The following is a 19,871-nucleotide window of genomic DNA, read 5'->3' as shown; positions in this document are numbered from 1 at the left end:
GCCCTATACAAGCTATGTGCTCCCTTGTATCTTTTTTTTTCCCCAATTAAAAAAACATAAAAAGTGAGAGCAAACTGTCTATTTAATCTGGTCAAGCTTCTAGGCTGATTTCAATTAAGCTTTTAAAATTATAATCATATTAAAAGGAGGAGTTTAAACACACTGTGTAGCAATCTGCATGAAAACATCAGGCACCCATATTGCTAGCCTGCTTACGCAATTCAGCTGCTTACTAAAGTCATATTAGTGAAGAGATGTAGCAATACACATGGCATTTTCCCTTTGGTTTAGTTACACACGGTGCTATAATTGCGTACAAGTAGGCTGCAAAGTAGCAAGGATTTTCAGATTGACTGTAATGCCAGAAACCAATACTGGCCAGCTGATGTGACGCTGGATCATTCCACTTTCCTCCAGACACAACAATAAAAATCATTTGCTACTCATATTTAAAATATTCCCTGTGGCCTTTGGTTTTAGAGCAAACCCTAAGTAAGCAGCAGTCCATCAGTGCATACATCATGCAGGCTGTGAGGCAAATACATCATATGCTGTGTGATAAACGATGCCTCACTGCATGCAAGTCTCAACAGTACATGGAGCTACAGTAATTACCCTGAGGTAGATCTTCATGGCACGACATTCCTCTTGGCCTCCATTTAGTAAATGAATAGTCTGGGTCAGCTGGGGCTGGCGGGATTTCAGGAACAGCGCTCGCTTCACCGCTCCCTTCTGCTTGGTTTGGTCCAGCTGTAGCTCAACTTTAATCCCTGAGACACAAGCAGGCATGCAACACATGGTGTCAGGCAGCTGCATGGCACACTGAGCCACACCAACCAAGTGAAATATATCATCTTAAAATCCATAAATACTTCCTCTCTCTCCTTCATACAAATAACTCATCCTTGTGCCAAATCCTGAGTTGCCTTAGAATATTCCATCTCTCTCTTATTCTGGTTTCTGCACAGATACTCAGATGTTCTGAGATCTGAACTCTCTTGTTGCCAATTGATGACCCCTTTCTTTGTTATACTCATCTGATAAAGGTGTGGGATTTATTTTATCCAGAATGCTTGGGACCTGGCTTTTTCTGGATAAGGGATCTTTCAATAATTTTATTCACCAAACCTTAATTCTGCTAAAAATCATTGAATATTAAATAAACCCAATAGGATTGTTTTGCCTCCAATATGTATTTATGCAGCAGTTACCATCAAGTAAAAGCTACGGTATTATTAATACAGAGAAAAAGAAAATCTGTGTTTCAAAAATGTTAAATATGACTTGCTTAAAACTATGGGAGATGGCCTTCCTGTAATTCAGAGCTTTCTGAATAACAGATTTCTGGATAAGGGATCCCATATCTGTAATACTTTGTCAATTTGGCTTTTACATTATGATGGATAATTACTTTACTTTTAACAGCACTACCACTAAATGCATTTAACTATGATTTCCCATCATTAGTGACATGTCTTTCCTGATTTAAGGCCTTGAATGATTCTTTCACCTTCTTACAAACCCCCTTTTTACAAGCCAACATCATTACATATACACACACACACAAACAATATAAATTATAATAATAACATATAAAATAAATATTTTTTTAAATATAATACAATCTTTTTTCTAATGCAGGCATGTTTTACACTATCTTTTTTTATTTTTTTTTTCTAAACCAGTGATTTTCAAATCATGGGGCTGCCCAATATAGGGGAACCCAAAACAGCAGAATAGGGAATCCATTCAGGAGGACAGTCACACCAATACTTACAGTGAAGACACAGAGCTACTAGTAGCAGCTCATTTACTGATAATTGTCTCTATGTGTCTCTACAACAATAATCCCTGGTACTCTAGTAGGGTTACTGTTATGAGCATGTTGTTATCTCTCTCTAACCTTGTAAAGACCTAAGAGGGACCAAATCAAGTCACGTCACTTGTCATCGCTATATATTAGGGATAGTCCACCCCCATACTTGGTAGGTTCTCAAACAGGCCCATAGTGTTTTAAATCACTATTTGTTCACAAAATAGCAAGGCTAAAAGAAATATTCATCTAGTATTCGTCAGTAACACCTACGGAATTAAAAAACTTACCAATAGAGTTAGGCACGTGCTTTCCTGAAGCATTCAAGCAGAAACTAAGGTTTATGCTGAAAAACAGAGAAATCCTGATATGAGATGACTGTAGCGCCCTGAAGTATCCATGACACAGGCATGAACATAGTAATTGGAGACATTTCTAGCTTATCAAAAGTTTTATCTATGGTTTCTTAGTCCTATAGAATAGTTTAGCTCAGTGCTGTCCAACTGGCGGCCCCCCTCTGTGTGGCCCCCACCTGTCTGGCTGCTTTGATGGCTTACTCTTGTGTAAGCTTTAAATGGTATCAGTACTGTGATTAACTGGCCCCCTGCATTGCTCACACCTCAGATTCAGGCTGTAATCAGGCTGTATTGTTTAAACATCTAATCCCCTGTGTTGTTCACACCTTTTAATCTCTGCATTGTTCACCCCCTGCAGTGTTCACACCTCAGGCTCAGGCTGTAATCACCCCCATTGTTCCCCTGTTCACACCTCAGGAGCAGTAGAAACCCACAAATAATCCCTGCATACTACAAAAAGAACATATACTGAGGTGGTACTGCAATTAAAAAGTTTTTTAAGATATAGTTATTGTGCAGACTGTAGGAGCAGTGCCAGCATTGTGTCACTGTAGGCTGCCTGTGTGTGCCATACACACAGGCAGGGTAGGGCAGGCAGAGTATGGCACACACAGGCCAAGTTTGGCACAAACCAGCCAAGAATGGCACACACAGTGAAAGTATGCCACACGCAGGTAGGGTAGGGAAGGCAGAGTATGGCACACACAGGCAGAGTAGGGCAGGCAGAGTATGGCACACACAGGCCAAGTTTGGCACAAACCAGCCAAGAATGGCACACACAGTGAAAGTGTGGCACGCAGGCAGGGTAGGGCAGGCAGAGTATGGCACACACAGGCAGGGTAGGGCAGGCAGAGTATGGCACACACAAAGGCAGGGTAGGGCATGCAGAGTATGGCACACACACAGGCAGGGTAGGGCAGGCAGAGTATGGCAGGTTTTTGCTGTACTACAACCATTAATATGGGTATGGTCATGTGATAACATGGGTGTGGTTTCAAGTGGGTGCGGTTTCAAAAAGGGGAGTGGTCAAAACTGGCTTCCATTATCGGCCCTCAACCACGTAGGTCGGAAAAATTCCGGCCCTCGGTACCACAGAAGTTGGACAGCACTGGTTTAGCTAATTGGCTAACACTTGGATAAAATATTGGACAAATTTGACCTTAACATACATACCCAGCTGTACAGTGTCCTATCTAACATGTGTGGTATATAGTGTGTTACAGTAAAACATTTGGATGCAAATACAGGTATAGCTTTACATTAGCTTCAATGGAAGGCACCATGAATTGACCATGACCCAAAAGATGCTCTGCTTGAGATCAGTACCAGTGACCCAGAGTGACTCCAGGAGCTGTTGTCACTACTTGTTCCCAAAATCTCTAAGACCAGTGCACTTTATAATTTGAAGTTCTACTTGTGGTTATCCTATATGAAGGAGTTTAGATTTAAGTTATTCTTTCCATTGTGAGTGTCGGGTTAAATCACCATGCTCTGTTCTACAGCAAGAGACTCTACCAAATCCAAGTAAAAGACGGCTCCAGCAGAAAAAGGTTAAACAGCTGTTTCCAGACTTCACAATTGCTCATTCACTAGGCCCTAGGGCACCCAGCCAGCCATTACATGGTTGTCTAGCAACAACAAAACATCTGTATTCTAAAAATATAGGCTGTAAGAACATAATCAAATGACTTCACTGAGAGGCCCTCACATTCTGGCTGCATATCAGTGACCCTGTGACTTATAAGATGATCTATTTGCAAAGAAAAGCCTTGGACCAGGGCCGAACCAGAGTCTGTATTAAGCTCCAGTGAGTTTTTATTTTAGATCCTTTTTTGTGGTTATTACAAAGATAATAAAGGAACCCCACAAGCAGAGATTGCACAGATCTACAGACTTACCAGGATACTGCACTGGTATTTCCTTCAAGTGTACAGGTCTTCTCCTCTGGGTTAAACATATTAGGGGAGATAGAGAGGGAAGCACTGGCGTGAATAATTGGACGTCCCCTGCAGAGAACAAAAATAGCATGAATGCAAACCCCCTCTGAGATAGAGAAATAATGAGGTAATGGTCAGAGACAGATATTATATTTATATCGCTGTATACACATACGCAATATAAAGCCAGAGCCAGATAAATACAGGTAACAACATACTTAACTCACCAGGTCCATTTTAAACACCAGGCCCACAGACCCCACCTATCCAAAACTGATCTATATTAACATGCCTTCATTAATGCCTTAATGGGCATGCCTACATTAAGCACTGAGCATGCTCTGTTATACCCCATTCATGTCCCTATTTCTATTGACAAAAATTCAAAGTTTTATAGTATCCTTGGAAGAGATAACAAAGACAAGACATAAGGTCATTCTTTCATGATGCAAGGGCACTGTCATTATGGCGAGTGGCAGAATGGGTCCATTTTTATAATTACATGCATGAAGTTGACCTTCACTATTTGCAGTTTGTCTAGCAATTTGGAAGACTGCACAATTAGTTGAGTGCTGGGGCAATCTGCAATTCATGGTTTTGCTTTCTAGTAATTTGAGGTCAGTAGGAGTCAATGGCCCTTCTGCACTTTCAATAGCATTTTACATCATTACTTTTGTCAATAGAGGAGATGAAATAACTGGGTAAAGAGAAACTAAAGAGAGATGCAGAGTGACTGGCAGAAGACTTCTGAGTAGGCAAAAAATATATAACTAGAATAATAAAAAGTATACCTGTAAACCAGTGTCTTATCCACACCAAATGCACCCACAATGAGATCTGGAGAAGAGAAAAACATTTAGTTCTCAACACACAAGTATAAACACTGTATACAAGAAATGACTGATATATATTTGGGGTGAAAGGATTGCTTTTCACTCGATGGTAAAAAGAGATAACATTAAATGATACCAATTGCCATTTCTAGGCCCTCATATGGACAAAGTAAGCCAGTGTGGCCCTGTCTGATATAGCTAGCTGTGGTTATGAGCTGGTTACATCAGTTCTAGGCTTTTTTGCCTGTGGCTGGCAGGTAAGGAAAGACCCAAACATAATACTTATGTAGTAATGCCAATGCTCACCTAAATTGAAGTAGAAAACTGGCTAAAGGCTGATGCTATAAATAAAGACATGGTGTTCCCCCAAGTAACTAGTTAACTAGAAATATCAATTCTTAGAAGCACAAACAGTGATGTTAACTTTGCAACAGTAAAATAATTCAAATTCTGCAACTATTACAACATTAGATATTGCTTTCATGTATACCCATTATTTTGAGTAGATCTCTTTTTAACAGACCTATAAAAGATATAGCTAAAGTGACTTGGATGCTCTACCTGGATAGCCGTTTCCATCAAGATCTTGCCCTCCCCTGGTGGACAAACCAAAGAATGAAGGCTGTTGAGAGGAGCCCCACTGCCCTTGCAGCACCTGTGATGGCTTGGAATCAACACCCCCTGGCTGTCCATTAAAAATGAAAACTGCTCCCCTTTGGGCCTCTCCTCCAAAAGGAGCACCTATTGCAACATCTGTTGGAAGAAAAGAAAATGAGAAGCAATTCCTACAAAACATGCTTTACACAAAGCATAGGGAACCACAACTGTCAAGGTGATTCAGAAAAGCAAGAAATGTATTTGTTTGAAACAAAGTATAGCATTGCCATGAAAATGGTTGTACTATGGCAAATAGTCAGGTGAAATTAAGCCCAGTTAGTTGATCTGGACTATGTAAAAGCCAGTTCTCCCCCTCCTTACCATTAAACCCATCCTGATCCAAGTCTCCTAGGGATGCAATTGAACTACCAAAGCGGCCATATTCTTCTGTGCCAGTAAGGATCAGATTGGGTGTGCCTTCCATACGGTCTCCTTGCAGGTAAATATAAACGCGTCCAACTTCCTGCACCCTGCCATCATGGGTCCTATCCATAAGGAGCGGTGCTCCAATTAACAGGTCATCTAGTCTACAAAGGAAAAGCATATGAGAAAGGGAGCAGTTATTGCATAAATAAATATAAATTAAAGTTTTGGGCAGTACCACACTGTACAACATCAGCATAAGGAGAGGGTACAAGCATTTAGTAAAAATGCTATTTTTTATGAATGAGCTAATAGCGAATTTTTAATAGTACAACCAGTTTTGCATTAAAAAGGGAAGCTGCTTTTAAATTAAACGGGGATGGGCTTTCCGTAATTCGGAGCTTTCTGGATAATCTGTTTCCGGATAATGGATCCAATACCTGTACTATGAAAAGTGACTGCCGTTTTGGAGCATTTGGTGCATCTTTACTAGTAACCAGTGAACTGCATTAACAGAACACAGGATTACAAATAAAGAGAAATCGCAAATTGTCTTAGAATACCAATTTATACATTATCGTGTCACTTTGAATGTGCCCCTTTAAATGGAGAAGGAAACATAATTCCTCATATTTTACTCTTGATTTAAGGGAACGAATTGGACACCCTATATCTTAATATATTTGGCCCTTATTGACCATTGACCATCTGGCATAGCGTATTCAGGAAGCCTATTTTAGCAGCCGCTACTACCTTCCCTTTGAATCACTGCCCCTGGGAGGAACATGTAACTTTTTTTTACTTCTATTCCGGTTAATGATGTAGAGCAGGTCTCTTAAGCAGTAAATATAAAAGGTAAACAACATTAATTTTGGCCGATTCTAGTTAATGCTGTGAAAGAAAATGTGACCTGCTGATGGTGGTAACTACACAAAAAACAAAGCCATAAAACATTAAATATCTTGAACATCCAGGGAAGCTTTGTAAATGTGGATCACTCCGCACAACATGTTCTAATTAGACCAAAAGAAGGGGGTAAATTCTAGATGTAACAAGGCAATACGCAAAAACGTATGTATACCTCACCAGCTGCCCAAACTTACCCATCGCCATTGAGGTCAGTAGCCGACACAGAATAACCAAAATATGAGGCCATCTGCAAACAGAACACACAGAGTCAGAATGCACCATTTAGCATACGCAGGAAATGCTGGGCAGCATAGTCACAGAAGTTAATTTTTGGTTTAGGAGAAGTCATGCATTTTAGCCAGACAGTCAAATGACAACATAAGAGGGCCAATTTGTTATGCACTCCCCAGTCACTCTAATCTGTACCATCATCCTCTTTTTCCCAGTGATCCCTTGCACTGCCCTTATCAGCTACATACACAGCATTTACCCTACTGTTCATGAGTTTAACCAAGGCAGCACACAGTTGCCAACTTTCCCCAACTGTAAGCAGAATTAATATATGCAGGTGTCCAGTTCATGGAGGCTTTTACAACTCCTAATCCTAATCCAAACAGCACAGTACTTTCTAAATGCACTATATGTAGCACACATGTTTTGCTGAGCAATGATTTGTGCTGTGTATTTGTTTAGTGGTGGAGAGAGATATAAACAATCTGTCAGCAAATGCTCAATCACACATATCAGTAAATGAGACATAAAACATCCAACCCACCTGTTCACCTGAAAAGTTATACAAGGATCTCAAGTCTGTCCCATTCAGTATAGTTACCTAGGAAGCAGAGAGAGGTGTCAGAGGAACGGATATCTATAATGCCAGTGATATACTCTCATATGTACTGGAAATTATACAGAAGCAAATACATTAAAATTACTAAGAACAACATACTTCCCTCAACCTGGGGACAAAGATCAGGGAGTAAGGAGGAAGGGAATAAGAAACAGAAGGTCAAGGGCAGTTAGGTGGTTAGAAGGAGGGACTGAACCAAATCTTGTAAAAAAAAAAAAAAAGTTAGTAGGCCTCTAGTTGTGACAATAAATAATGGTGCTGGAAGTTGAGTCATTAAGGACATGGGGGGGATGGGGAATAAGTGGTACTGCTTCCCAAGCAAAGTAAGGGATGTAGAGGATGTACTGTATGTATTTAACATGCAGTGTGAACAGATGGCTTCCTTATCAAAGAAAGGTACACAACAAGCAGTTTGTCACAGTGCTAAAGTAATATCTAGGAGAGATTATTTCTGTTTCAGAGAATGTTTAACTCGAGGCCATTTAATATCACATGTTCTTACATAGCCATAAGTCATGTTTCCTTTGGGAACACCCACAACGAAATCTAGAAGGGAAAAAGAAGTCAAAGTTATAAAGAAATTTCCAAACACATATAAAATACAGGGTGCCTGAAAGGATAGTACATTAATCTCTTTATAATTTAACAGATTCTGCATTTTGCAGAATGGATTTCACAAAAGCTATAGATGTGCTCAAGGTATAGAGCAAGTGTTCAATGCATTATCCATTGGCCCAATAAACCCAGGAATTCATACCTTTATTGGCTGATTACAACAGAAAGGAGGTTTAATGACTTAAGCTCACCATACACTAAGATCTGCTCGTTAGATCTTTCCCCCGATATGCCTAAAGTGGGCGATATCGGGCTAATCCAATCGTTTACGATGACAGGAAAATAAGCCTTCGGAGCTGGGGCCATATTAATGAGCCGATGCAGTCCTTGATCCAAAGGGAAAATTAAACCTGCCCAAACATCATCTGGATGATTTTTGCCCAGATATAAGTTGGGAGAGCCCCAACTACATGGGCAGGTAAACTGATGAATCAGTCTGAAGGGCCCGAATTAGCATCTTAAATCTGCCCTGTGTATGGCCACCTTAAAAAAACCATTAAAAGAAATCTATAAAGCTCCATCTGTAGAATCACTGGAGCACATTATTATATAGCTTGATAAATTACCTTCAGTATCATCTCCACTGAATTCACCAACTGCAACTGAATAGCCTGCAAAGTAATAAAGACAGTTTTTCATTCCTTTAGACAAAACATGAAGGCAACAGTACATGTTACTGAAGGGGTCATAAAGGGTGACTTGTTATAGTATTTAAACACCACAAGGCAGTTTTGAAAAAGGTTTGCTAGGGGCATCCAATGTATACCGCCAGTAAAATGCAGAAACTTACTGAGCAATATCAGTGCATATGGGTTATGTGTATATGGTATATGTATTGTGAGAGAAAAAAAGAAACCATCTTGTTCATATCATTTAATATCCGAGGGGTTTTGAAATACATTGTATAAGAATGTTTCTTTTTGCTGTTGTAAAACGTTTTTGATGAGTCCGCAAACTTGTGAAAAGAGGCTTCTTGGGTATAGGTGGCCATACACGTGGCGATCTGACGATGTTTCGTACGACCATCGGTCGCACGAAACATCGTAAGATCCACCACACACCATTCAGGGCTGAATCGGCAGGTAAGGAGGTAGAAACAATAGGATTTCTACCTCCTTCTGCCGATTCAGCTCTGAAGGGAGAATTTTGGTCAGGCGCCTTCTATGGCGCCCGATCAAAATTTTCAAACTGGTCCGATCGGCGAGTCGTCCGATATCAGCAGCTTCCTGCGATATCGGTCGACTCGCCGACATGCCATACACGCACCGATTATCGTACGAAACGAGGTTTCTTACGATAATATCGGTGCGTGTATGGCCACCTTATGTTGGGTGTGATTGCCTGTTCTGTTCTTAGAGATGGCAGAGCTAACTACTGATAAGAGAGCCTTACAGTTAAATACGACATGTTTTGTGACATTCGAGATAGTATCAACTTAGAGACAGTTAAGAATGTCTGGATACTGCCTTCGTACGAATAACATGTAGCTACAATCAAACTGGCCTATCCAACAGTTTTTCCTTGACAGTATGTTGACACATATGCAATGCAAAGAATCAAAGGGGTGCTAAAGAAAGTGCATTACACATTAGATTGCCTTACCAAAGTAACTGTCATCATATGATGAAGCAGCCTGGCGTGTCTGCATTTGTTTCTTGTACTCCAGCACAAAATATTCTGGATAATAAGCCTCTTGGATCTCATCTTGTGTTGCTGTGATCACCTGACCTGCAAGTACATTTATAGTATTTAATATTGCCTGTAACATACTAGAGAACAGATTCCATACAGAAGAGGCTCATGGACTTAGTGTAAGCAATTTGGATCACAAAAAAAAAAAATTAGAAAAGGGTGTATTTTTCACAATGAATGGGAAAATGCAGAAATGCAGGTTCATTTTATACATTCACTAAACGGTAAAATTGCCAGGCCTGTGTATAATCCTTACCTTGCCAGAAGTAGCTGCCTGGTCCACCCAATAAAACTCTTCCACTCTGTAGAAAATAAAGTCACAATTAAAAGGTCAAAGAATAATTTTCACAGTACTTGAACAAAACAAAAAAAAAAAAAAACTACAAGGCCCACTGTAAAGTCCACAACTGCATAGAAAAGCACTATGGGTAACGTTACATTAAGCTATATGGTAGGGAATCTGTCCCCTTTAATAAGCTGTCCCTATATAATGGTATCGATATGTGAGGTGCCAAGTACAGTTGCAATTCTGACACTGATTGAACTTTATATATTTAACTTTATATATCATGATTTGATTTTAAACTGTATTGCAGAGCAGCCATATTACTTTTACCTTTGTAAACTCCGCACTGAAGCCTCCTTGGCAGTACCCTTGGCCAGCGGCATCGCTGAAATCTGGAAATACAACATTTTATTAAATTAACAGTTAGCCCACATCCACACAAAGACATGTACCCATTGTAGGTTTAGGGACATTGACCACTGAACCCCCCTCCCCCATACCTGTGCGGCAGGGTGAATACTCTACGAATGTGGTGAAGTTGTTGACAGACAAATAACAGGTGCCCACAGGGTCACTGTGCTTTTCATCTTTTTTGGTTCTCCAGCTGTATCGTGGGGCACAGGCCTAAAAGGAAAAGATTAGATGTGAACATATGGAAAAGTGCAACTGCAGTTTTTACTTGTAAATGCACAAGAAAAGCATTAATATATTCCAGGACTGACTGCTTGGCACATAGGGAACATACCTCCCCAACGGTAATACAATGGGCTGTAAGTAGCATGTTCCACAGGGAGAAAACAATCTTGTACCACTGCCTCACTCTGGATAGACTACGTAAATTGCCTTGAACCTCAAAAACAAAGTAGTATGCCTTTTGTGATGTACTTAGGCTTAGGAGTCAATGTTTCCTTACCAGTATTGTTTTCCCATGCGACCGGACCGTGGCACCAAACCATTGCTCGGACTTGGATTCCATGTGTTCAGGTTGGGGAGAATCATGAAGTTCTCGCTGCCGGTCACCTGGTATAAAAAGGCCATTGCATTAACTACTTGTGTAACTATGAGCAAGCTTTGAAAAGGGGTAAAAAGAGGAGCCCTGAATTGCATTGATTTGCAAACAAGATGTTCAACCTGCAACTCTCAGAGCCACGAGACAGTAATTGTGGTCATACACAGACCAAGTCATATGGTGCTATGACCTGTGGGCTAAAATGCACTGATACCTTATGAGGCGCAATATATGGCCACCTTTGTATTTTTTATTTGTTTGGGCCAACCTCAACAACTATCGGAATAGCAGGAAGTGAAAAGGAGCTGCTGCTTTTAGGGCAGTGAATACAAAAACATTGGGGCTGCCCCTTGATAATGGGGCCCAAAGTAGTGTTTAGAGGGCTCAGGCTTCAGATTAACAGGGTGATATTTAGGTGAGAATGTTTATTAACTGCTACTAGACTGTTGGCTCACAAAGAGCTACTTATTAGTACAGAAGAGTTCATTCGAAAGTAGTTCCAACTTTGCAACTACCTTGGTTTTAAGAGCAGTACCGGGAGGAGAAAAAGTCAGTTAATCAAATCAAGGCTCACTGTATTAGGGCTCTGGCACACGGGGAAATTAGTCGCCCGCGACAAAACTCCCTTTTCGCGTGCGACTAATCTCCCTGGATTGCCAAATGTAAATCGCCGGTGGGATGGCATACGCGGCGGCGCGATTTCAGTCAAATCGATTTACATTTTCGAAGGTGCGATGGCATTTGGGGGAGATTAGTCACCCGAGACACAGGAGATTTGTCGCGGGCGACTAATCTCCCCGTGTGCCAGAGCCCTTATGAACCCCTCCTTATCTGTATACCTGATAAACAGGCAATACCTGAGAGAAGGGAGGGGCTCCTTTATACAGAGCTCATTTTCTTTGAACAAACTGTTATGATTGCAGTTGGTGGCTGTCCGGAAGGCTGAAGACACAATGAGCTACTAGTTGTGGCTACTAAAACAGATAATGCTGATCATTTACTGATAACGGTCTCTACACGTGTTTCAGCAGAGGCAGTCCTCAGTACTGTCTATGGCAGGGCATTTTCTGCCCTTTAGTAGCCATGAATAAAAAGCTGCTACTAGTAACTCAAACTCCAGAAAATTCCCTGCCACAGACGATACTGAGAACTGCCTCTGCTAAAACACACGTATAGACAGTTGTCAGTTAATGATCAGCATTATCTGTTTTAGTAGCCACAGCAAGTAGCTGCAACTAGTAGCTCTGTGTGTCTTCACAGTGCCACTTTAAATTGCTAGGCCTTACCTTAAATTGACAAATAGGCAGAATTCATTTTTGACACAGTCCTGATTTATTCTGCTCATGTTGAACACAAGCCTATATGCTTGTTTAACCCTAAAACTCTGAGTAAGTGAAGGAACAGCGAATGGCAGGCTGACAAGGAAGAGACTGTTGCAAAGAAAACCACTAGAACCATTTATATGGTATAGTATATGTACCCTGACTAACATGCTGGTTAGGCTCAGAGCAACAGGCCCAGCCCGTGATGTTTAAGGCACACTTTAACTGGCAGTGCGGTCAGTTACCAGCAATGGCTTATGTCAATGTAATGTATTCATGTAAAGAGAGAGATTATTACTGGGGAAACCATGCCTGCAGCATTAATGAGCAAGTGTCTCAGTTTACAATTGTGTGGGAGGTTACAGACGGCTACTCACGGCACAGAGGAACAGTCAGTCTGACTCCGTTTTAAGGCACTGGCACAAGGGGCAATTCCAGAATATTTTTTTTTTTTAATTCTTTATTTTGGTTTTTTCAAAAAAAAAAAAAAAGGGGTGGGGAGGGGTACAGAAGGAAAGAGGTGGGAAAGGGGGGAGGTAGCAGTCATACACATAGTTATTTGGCAATAAGTAAAGGCATATCTAACAACAAGTCATAACTATCTTGTACTGGCACATTTTTTATTTTCACATTGTCTTAATCACACAGTTTTAACAACCTATTCAGTGGATACCTCGTTATCCCTTGTCTTTGTAATACCTTATATATTTGAGTGGGCAGGGGGGGGGGGTTAATGTGGGAGGGTAAATAGTTCTTTACTATGCTATGCTATTGGTGCCCGCTTTGGCTCAGTTTCTGTAGGTAGTTAGTCCAAGATGACCATATATTTTTGTAATACTGGTTTTTGCTTTGTATTGAGAAGGAGATCTCCTCGAGTTTTCTTATCTCCTCAACTTTGGCTAGCCACTCGTTATATGTGGGAGGGTTGAGGGATTTCCACTTTTGGGGAATCAGCGACTTTGCAGCTTGTAGCAAATGTATCGTGAGTGGGTCTATCAAGCAATTCCAGAATTTTAGCACCTGAGAAACATCCAGCTAAGCAGGCAGTGTAGTGGCAGGGTTCAGGCTATTACTGTTCAATTCAATGTAAGGGCAATTCCAAACACCCGCTGAGATAGAAATCACATGAGTGGTAAAATGCTGGTTATCCATGTGCCCAGTAAAGCACTATAAATTCAGCTATCATTTATTTATATTGTGTATACTGCAGTGACATAGGCAATAGTTTGGCCCAGTCCATTTATTCTGTAGCAGGTAGCTTTTATTGGTCTAACACAGTCAGAATCTTGGTTTCCAATGGTTACTAGATGAGGGCAAACAGTACCCAGTGTTATATCATTATCCCTATAGTTTATAACTATGATGAAGGTTCCAATTCATTAGTTCATAGCTATAAAGGTACATCTATTGCTGCCAAGCTGCTCATGCAACCAGAACAAATTCTTGGCTGGCCCATAATGAAGGTTTAAATACCTATGCAAAATATAGCCAATTTGTCTTTGTGTGCAACTCTTAAACAATTGCTTAGCAAAAAATGGATATCGGGCATTTACATTAACACTGTAAACATTAATAAACCAGGGGGATACAAAAGCTTTAGTGACGATGCTACACTGGAACCTTCTGTAACTAGTTTTTTAAATGGCCTCCTATTAGCACAGGTGGCCTGCATTATCTGAACAGCTTCTGGGTGCAGAAAATTGGAGGTCTCCCCCCATTTTAGAATTATTTGCTTATAAATCGAGTCTATTGGCCTTTCCATAACTCAGAACTTTCTGGATAAGGCTTTCCTGATCCCATACCTGTACTAAATCAGGACTGAAACCTGGTGGGCCACTGCCTTTCATCTGAGTATCAGTGGGGTCAAAGGCTGGACTGATCCAATGACTGTACTTTTTTTTTTTTTTAAAGGCACACAGGGAGTCTGCCTACCCAGAACAGTTCTCATTCAGTTAAAATGCTCTACCCTAGAAACAAAATTGGGAAAATACAATATAGCCTGCCATTTAGAGTTGGGGGGGGGGGGGGATATTGAAATCCATGTTAGATGTTCGGTACAACAGTGAGTTTCTAATGTTTTTTCTCAATCACTGTCAGTTCAAATTAAGGGGGAAAAAACCATTCAACACAGAACATTGGTCAACCTAGAAGGCACTGAACTGTATGTCTCAACCACCGTCCTTTAAACAGACTTACTTATCCTGCTGGTGGAACAAGTGGGTGAATGCAATATAGCCATTCATGTGTGGCCCCACTAGTAATCATGTCAACCAGAAAATCTGTTTGCTTAGTATTCCAGAGCCATGCATCTATTTCCAACACAAGCTTTTCTATAACCCAGCAGCGCCCTTTATGTAAAGAAACTGCACCGCCGCGTGCCACACTGCCAATCACACTCCAGTCGAGAGGTGCTTGTGTCTGTATTATAGTCCACAAGACGGCTTCTGAAAAGCCCTTTTAGTAGTGGCCTCATTTACATTCACCGGTCACTGGAGAGTTTAAACCCATTAATAAAGAAAAGAAACCACAGCAGTTGGTGTTGCTTTGTGTACAAACAGCCCTGGGGCATACATTCTTTAGCCATTAACTTTTTCAAGTGTAAATCATCTTGAGCTAAAGGTGCAGACAGTGAGGCAGAGGAAAACAGATTGCACACCTATTAATCTGGCACAAAAAGAACACATATATGGAGATATACTGGCAGTGTTTCATTGCGCTGTAAAAAGGCTAAACATAAAAATATATGGGGGAGAACAAGACTGAGTCAAGCGTAGCAACAACAGTAAGCAGGGAGTGCATTATGGTTTAACCTCTTCTGCACCAGGATAAAAGAATACACAAACTAGCCATTATTGCAGATTCTTTAACAGAAAAAGACAGATAGTTTATAAAGGAACTAAAATGTCAAATCACACCATATGGGTGACCAAACAGGGCAAAAAGGTTCACTTTAAGGTTAACTTTTAGTATGTTAGAGAATGGAATATTCTTAGAAAGTTTTCAACTGGTCTTTTTTTAAGTTTATTTCCCTTCCTTATCTGACTTTCTTGTTTTCCCCTGGGGATCACTGACCCCAGCAGCCGAAAAAACCTATTGCTCTGTGAAACTACAGTTTTAGGGCTCTGGCACACGGGGGAGATTAGTCGCCCGCGAACAGGGAGTTAAATCGCGGGCGACTAATCTCCCCCGTGTGCCAGAGCCCTTAGTGTTATTGTTACTTTGCATTAATTATCTTTCTATTAAGGCAGTTCTCTATTCATATTTCCATTTCTCTTTCAAGCCACTGCCTAGGCTAGGTTAAACTGGGCAACCAGATAGCTGCTTCAATTCTAAACTGGAGAGCTGCTGAACAAAAAGTTAAGTAATTTAAAAACCACAAATAAAAAAAAATGAAGCCCAACTGCAAATCGTCTCAGAATAGCACGCACTACTTCATACTAAAGTTACTTTAAAGGTGAACAACCCCTTTAACCTTTATGCAACCAAACTTAAAGGACAACTTAAGTTCAAAAGTTTTGCTACAGGACCCATGGACCCATGATATTTACACTGTAATAATCCCTAAGCTTAGCTTCTCAACAGTAGCAGAGAGCAAACTGTGCATGGGCTCTGCCTCTGGTAGGCAACATATGGGCTAAAGAGAGCAAAAATGGGGAACTCATGCACAGAACATTGAAGGCATGGATCATTATTGGGCTGCTAAAGCTTTGGACTGGTATCCCCCCTTTAGATTTAGTAGCTGAAAACAAGCGCGTATGCATTTTGACACTGCTGTCTGTCTGTCTGTCTGTCTGCACCCTGCAGACCCTGCAGACAGAGCAGATTTCAGTGCCAAAATGCATACTTGTTTCAGCGACTAAATCTGAAATTGGCCAGATATCGATCAGGCAGATTAAAAAATTTGGTCGGATCGGGGACCGCAATGGCTTGTTGATGTGGTCCCCGAACTGATTGCGCCTATTACCGGCATTCTAAACCGAATTAGCCTGAATTCACCCGACTGATATCGGGAAAAGATCCGCCCGCTTGGCGACCTCGCCAGGCGAGCGGATCTTTATGTGTATGGCCAACTTTACACAGATACACACCTTTTTTTCTGAACGTGAGCAAAATAAATAGGACTCAGGCTGAAGAAATATTCTGCCTAATTTGTGAAATTAAACAAAATGCATATGTTTTCAATGAAAAAGCAATACACATTTACTTAACTCTTCCATGTAACAGGCAGAGTAAGTTTAACTAGAGATAAGCTCTTTATGAAAACTCCTTCCCTTCACCACTTTGTGACTGTTTTTGCTTACATACAAACAGATGTCTGTAATGCCGGAGGCTTATCTGTTCACTGGTAACCCAATTAAAGGATTAGTTCACCTTTAAATTAACTTTTAGTATGGTGTAGACAGTGATATCTTAAGACAATTTGCAACTGCTTTTCACTTTTTCTCTCTTTTTTTTTTTTCTTTTTCTTCTTTTTGTTCAGCTCCCTAGTTTGAAATGTCAGTAGCAATTTGGTTTCTATGGTACAATTTACCCTAAAAGCAAAGCAGTGGTTTGAGTGAAAACCTTGAAGATGAATAAGAGAGGGTCTGACTTTATGACTGCAGGGGCCAGTGACCGACATTTAAAAGCTGGGAAGTCCTTGATGAAGAAGGCAAATAGTTAGAAACTATGATTGAAAAAAGTAAAACTGAATAGTTGCTAAGAATATGACATTCTGCAATTTAATAAAAGATAACTTAACTGTCCCTTGGGAGTTACCCTTTTAAATAGAATCTAAACCCCACATTATGAACTCGTGCCAACTCATTCAGAGTGGTCCTCTAAGGACTTCTACAATTTACATTCATTTTCTGATTTAGTGGTTTCTGAGATATTCACAGTTTTATGCATTTTTATTAGCTCGGCAGGCTTGAAGGCCCAGAGGATCAGCAACTGTCTATGCAGTGTCTATGTACTTATTGTAGTCATTTAACCCTTACGTTGCTGAACCAAAAGTCTGGAATCAGAAGTCTAAAGCTGGCCATACACGGGCAGATCCGCTCGCTTGGCGATGTCGTCATGCGAGCGGATCCTCACCAGATATCCCCACCTACGGGTGGCGATATCGGGGAGGCATGTAGGCGAATTCGATCCTCTGTCCTCCACAGAGAGAGTAAAGAGGCAGTCGTGTTTCTAGTGCTTGGAATCTAGGCCAGATGTGAGGCCCTCAGGAGCCGCTGACGCTCACGTCTCCTCACACATTTCCCCTTCAGTTGCTGCAACCAATTTAAAATATCCTCTAAATAAATCCTGTTCTGAAGTAGATATGAAACAGCTTTGGTTACCCTATATATGAAAAGTTGAGGGGGTACCCCACTGCCCTCAACAGAAATGTGCCATACTAAATTAGAGTTCTGTATATTTATGGCATCACTGACCATGCACTTTAAAAAACTGGGACTATGCAGAATACTTGGGACATGAGGTTTTCAAAGTAAGGCAGGCTTTCTGCAATCAGTAACATAATTTTGCCATAAGGTTATTCAGTTGGACTCATGCTATTAAGGGAAACAACCATTTTAAGGCTCAGTGTTTATTCAACCCCTCCCTCACCTTTTCCTATTCTGAAGTGATGGATTATGGGACTTGAAGTCCCTCTGCTTTCCACAGAATGTGTGCACCACCTACTATTGAAAGCAAAGGGAATTCATGTTTCAGAAGCCATCATGTCACAATGGGGAAATGTTGAGGTAATTGGTGAATGGCTGCAAAAGAAAACATGGATTGGCTGCTGATTGCAATGGCAGACATATGTCCATCAGTACAAACATGGTGGATTTTGGCAGGTAAATTCATGCAGTTGTGTTTTAGCACCAAAATGGCCCAGTGTTTGCACACAAGTCAGGATTAGGGTTAACAGATCAGCATTATACCCCCTAGTGTATTTACACCAGCTGACAAAGCTTTTTTTTGTGGCACAAATGCATTCTCATGCAATTGGGCACCAAAATCCGCTCTGTGTGCCTACACCCAGGCCAACGCAGTGGCTCAGTATGCAGACACATGAGAGGGCTGATGCGAGCATAGGGGCTGTCCCTTTAAAAATGTAATCTTTATAAAACTATCGTGGCACAGGCTTACCTTGAGAGTCAAAGCTGATTTCTGTGCAGTTGATGCCATTTCTCTGCCAGGGGCAATAAAACACAGCTCCCCCTTCGTACACTCCTGGCTGGCTGGTATTTGCCTTGGGGGCCCCGACCAGGATACTGATGCTGTAAAAAGGGAAATGCAGGTTAATTGATCACTAGATAACTATGTGATTTGCTGCACAGTCAGGACAAATAAACACTGCTCCCCAGAAAGCACATTAATGTACTTTATTTTTAGACCAAGCTCTTTACTAAACATTAATGGAAATTAATTTTAAGGGCCCAACATTAGATATTAAACACACAAGGCTATGTGTGACACTAACCAGTTAGTGGTAATACAACAGGGCTAACATTACTGCTGCTGCTCTTGCTCACTTCTTTAAAGGAACAGTAACACCAAAAAATGAAAGTGTATGAAAGTAACTAAAATACAATGTGCTGCTGCCCTGCACTGGTAAAAGTTGTGCAACCTGTGCCTTTTCTCCTTTTTCCCAGCTTGAATGGCTGCCCCCGGGGCTACACAGCAGCTTATTATATAAATTATAGTAGTGTTACTGTAGCAAACACACCAGTTTTACCAGTGCAGGGCAACAGTGCATTATATTTTTATTACTTTAAAGCGCTTTAATTTTTTTGTGTTACTGTTCCTTTAAGGGCTCTGGCAGACGGGGAGATTAGTCGCCTGCGACAAATCTCCCTTTTCGCAGGCGACTAATCTCCCCGAAATGCCATCCCACGGGTGAAAATGTAAATCGCCGGTGGGATGGCATAAGGGGCAGCGCGATTTCAGTGAAATTGCGGAAGTTTCCTCTCAAGGCAAATTAGAGAGATCTACCCACTATATGGAGCCATAGAAAGACTCAATTGCTAATCAAAGACACCAGTTTTAGGAAATCCCATCTCTTTGCTAATCTGTTCTAATAAAATATTGGGTGGTCATCACAATAGAATTTAGGGGGTGGGGGTGGTAAGAGACCTTGCAGACCAGGTGTTACAAATAAACAATGCTGAAGGGAAGGCTATGGGAACTTGCAGGGTATTACAGCTCTTATCCCTGGGTGATTACCTCTTTGTCATGCATAACTTATTACTTAACAA

General features: G+C 41.0%; 1 protein-coding gene across 1 annotated transcript in view; it reads right to left on the bottom strand.

Moving 5' to 3' along the window:
• Nucleotides 1–19,871, bottom strand: part of itga5 (integrin subunit alpha 5) — a 59,197-nt gene that overhangs the window by 12,924 nt on the left and 26,402 nt on the right. Inside the window, exons 2-17 of the mRNA XM_031897191.1 lie at nt 18,763–18,893; nt 11,225–11,331; nt 10,812–10,935; nt 10,642–10,703; nt 10,282–10,327; nt 9,936–10,061; nt 8,900–8,944; nt 8,221–8,264; nt 7,644–7,700; nt 7,063–7,115; nt 5,918–6,123; nt 5,501–5,692; nt 4,898–4,943; nt 4,068–4,175; nt 2,104–2,159; nt 616–770 (exon numbers count right to left, since the gene is read on the bottom strand). Coding sequence (XP_031753051.1) covers nt 616–770; nt 2,104–2,159; nt 4,068–4,175; nt 4,898–4,943; nt 5,501–5,692; nt 5,918–6,123; nt 7,063–7,115; nt 7,644–7,700; nt 8,221–8,264; nt 8,900–8,944; nt 9,936–10,061; nt 10,282–10,327; nt 10,642–10,703; nt 10,812–10,935; nt 11,225–11,331; nt 18,763–18,893 — 1,558 coding nt within the window. The remainder of the gene's footprint in view (nt 1–615; nt 771–2,103; nt 2,160–4,067; nt 4,176–4,897; nt 4,944–5,500; nt 5,693–5,917; nt 6,124–7,062; nt 7,116–7,643; nt 7,701–8,220; nt 8,265–8,899; nt 8,945–9,935; nt 10,062–10,281; nt 10,328–10,641; nt 10,704–10,811; nt 10,936–11,224; nt 11,332–18,762; nt 18,894–19,871) is intronic.

The sequence above is a fragment of the Xenopus tropicalis genome, chromosome 2, assembly GCF_000004195.4.
Source record: "Xenopus tropicalis strain Nigerian chromosome 2, UCB_Xtro_10.0, whole genome shotgun sequence".
NCBI lineage: Eukaryota > Metazoa > Chordata > Amphibia > Anura > Pipidae > Xenopus > Xenopus tropicalis.
Note: the sequence above shows the minus strand (reverse complement) of the source record. Positions and strands in the feature narration are given on the sequence as shown.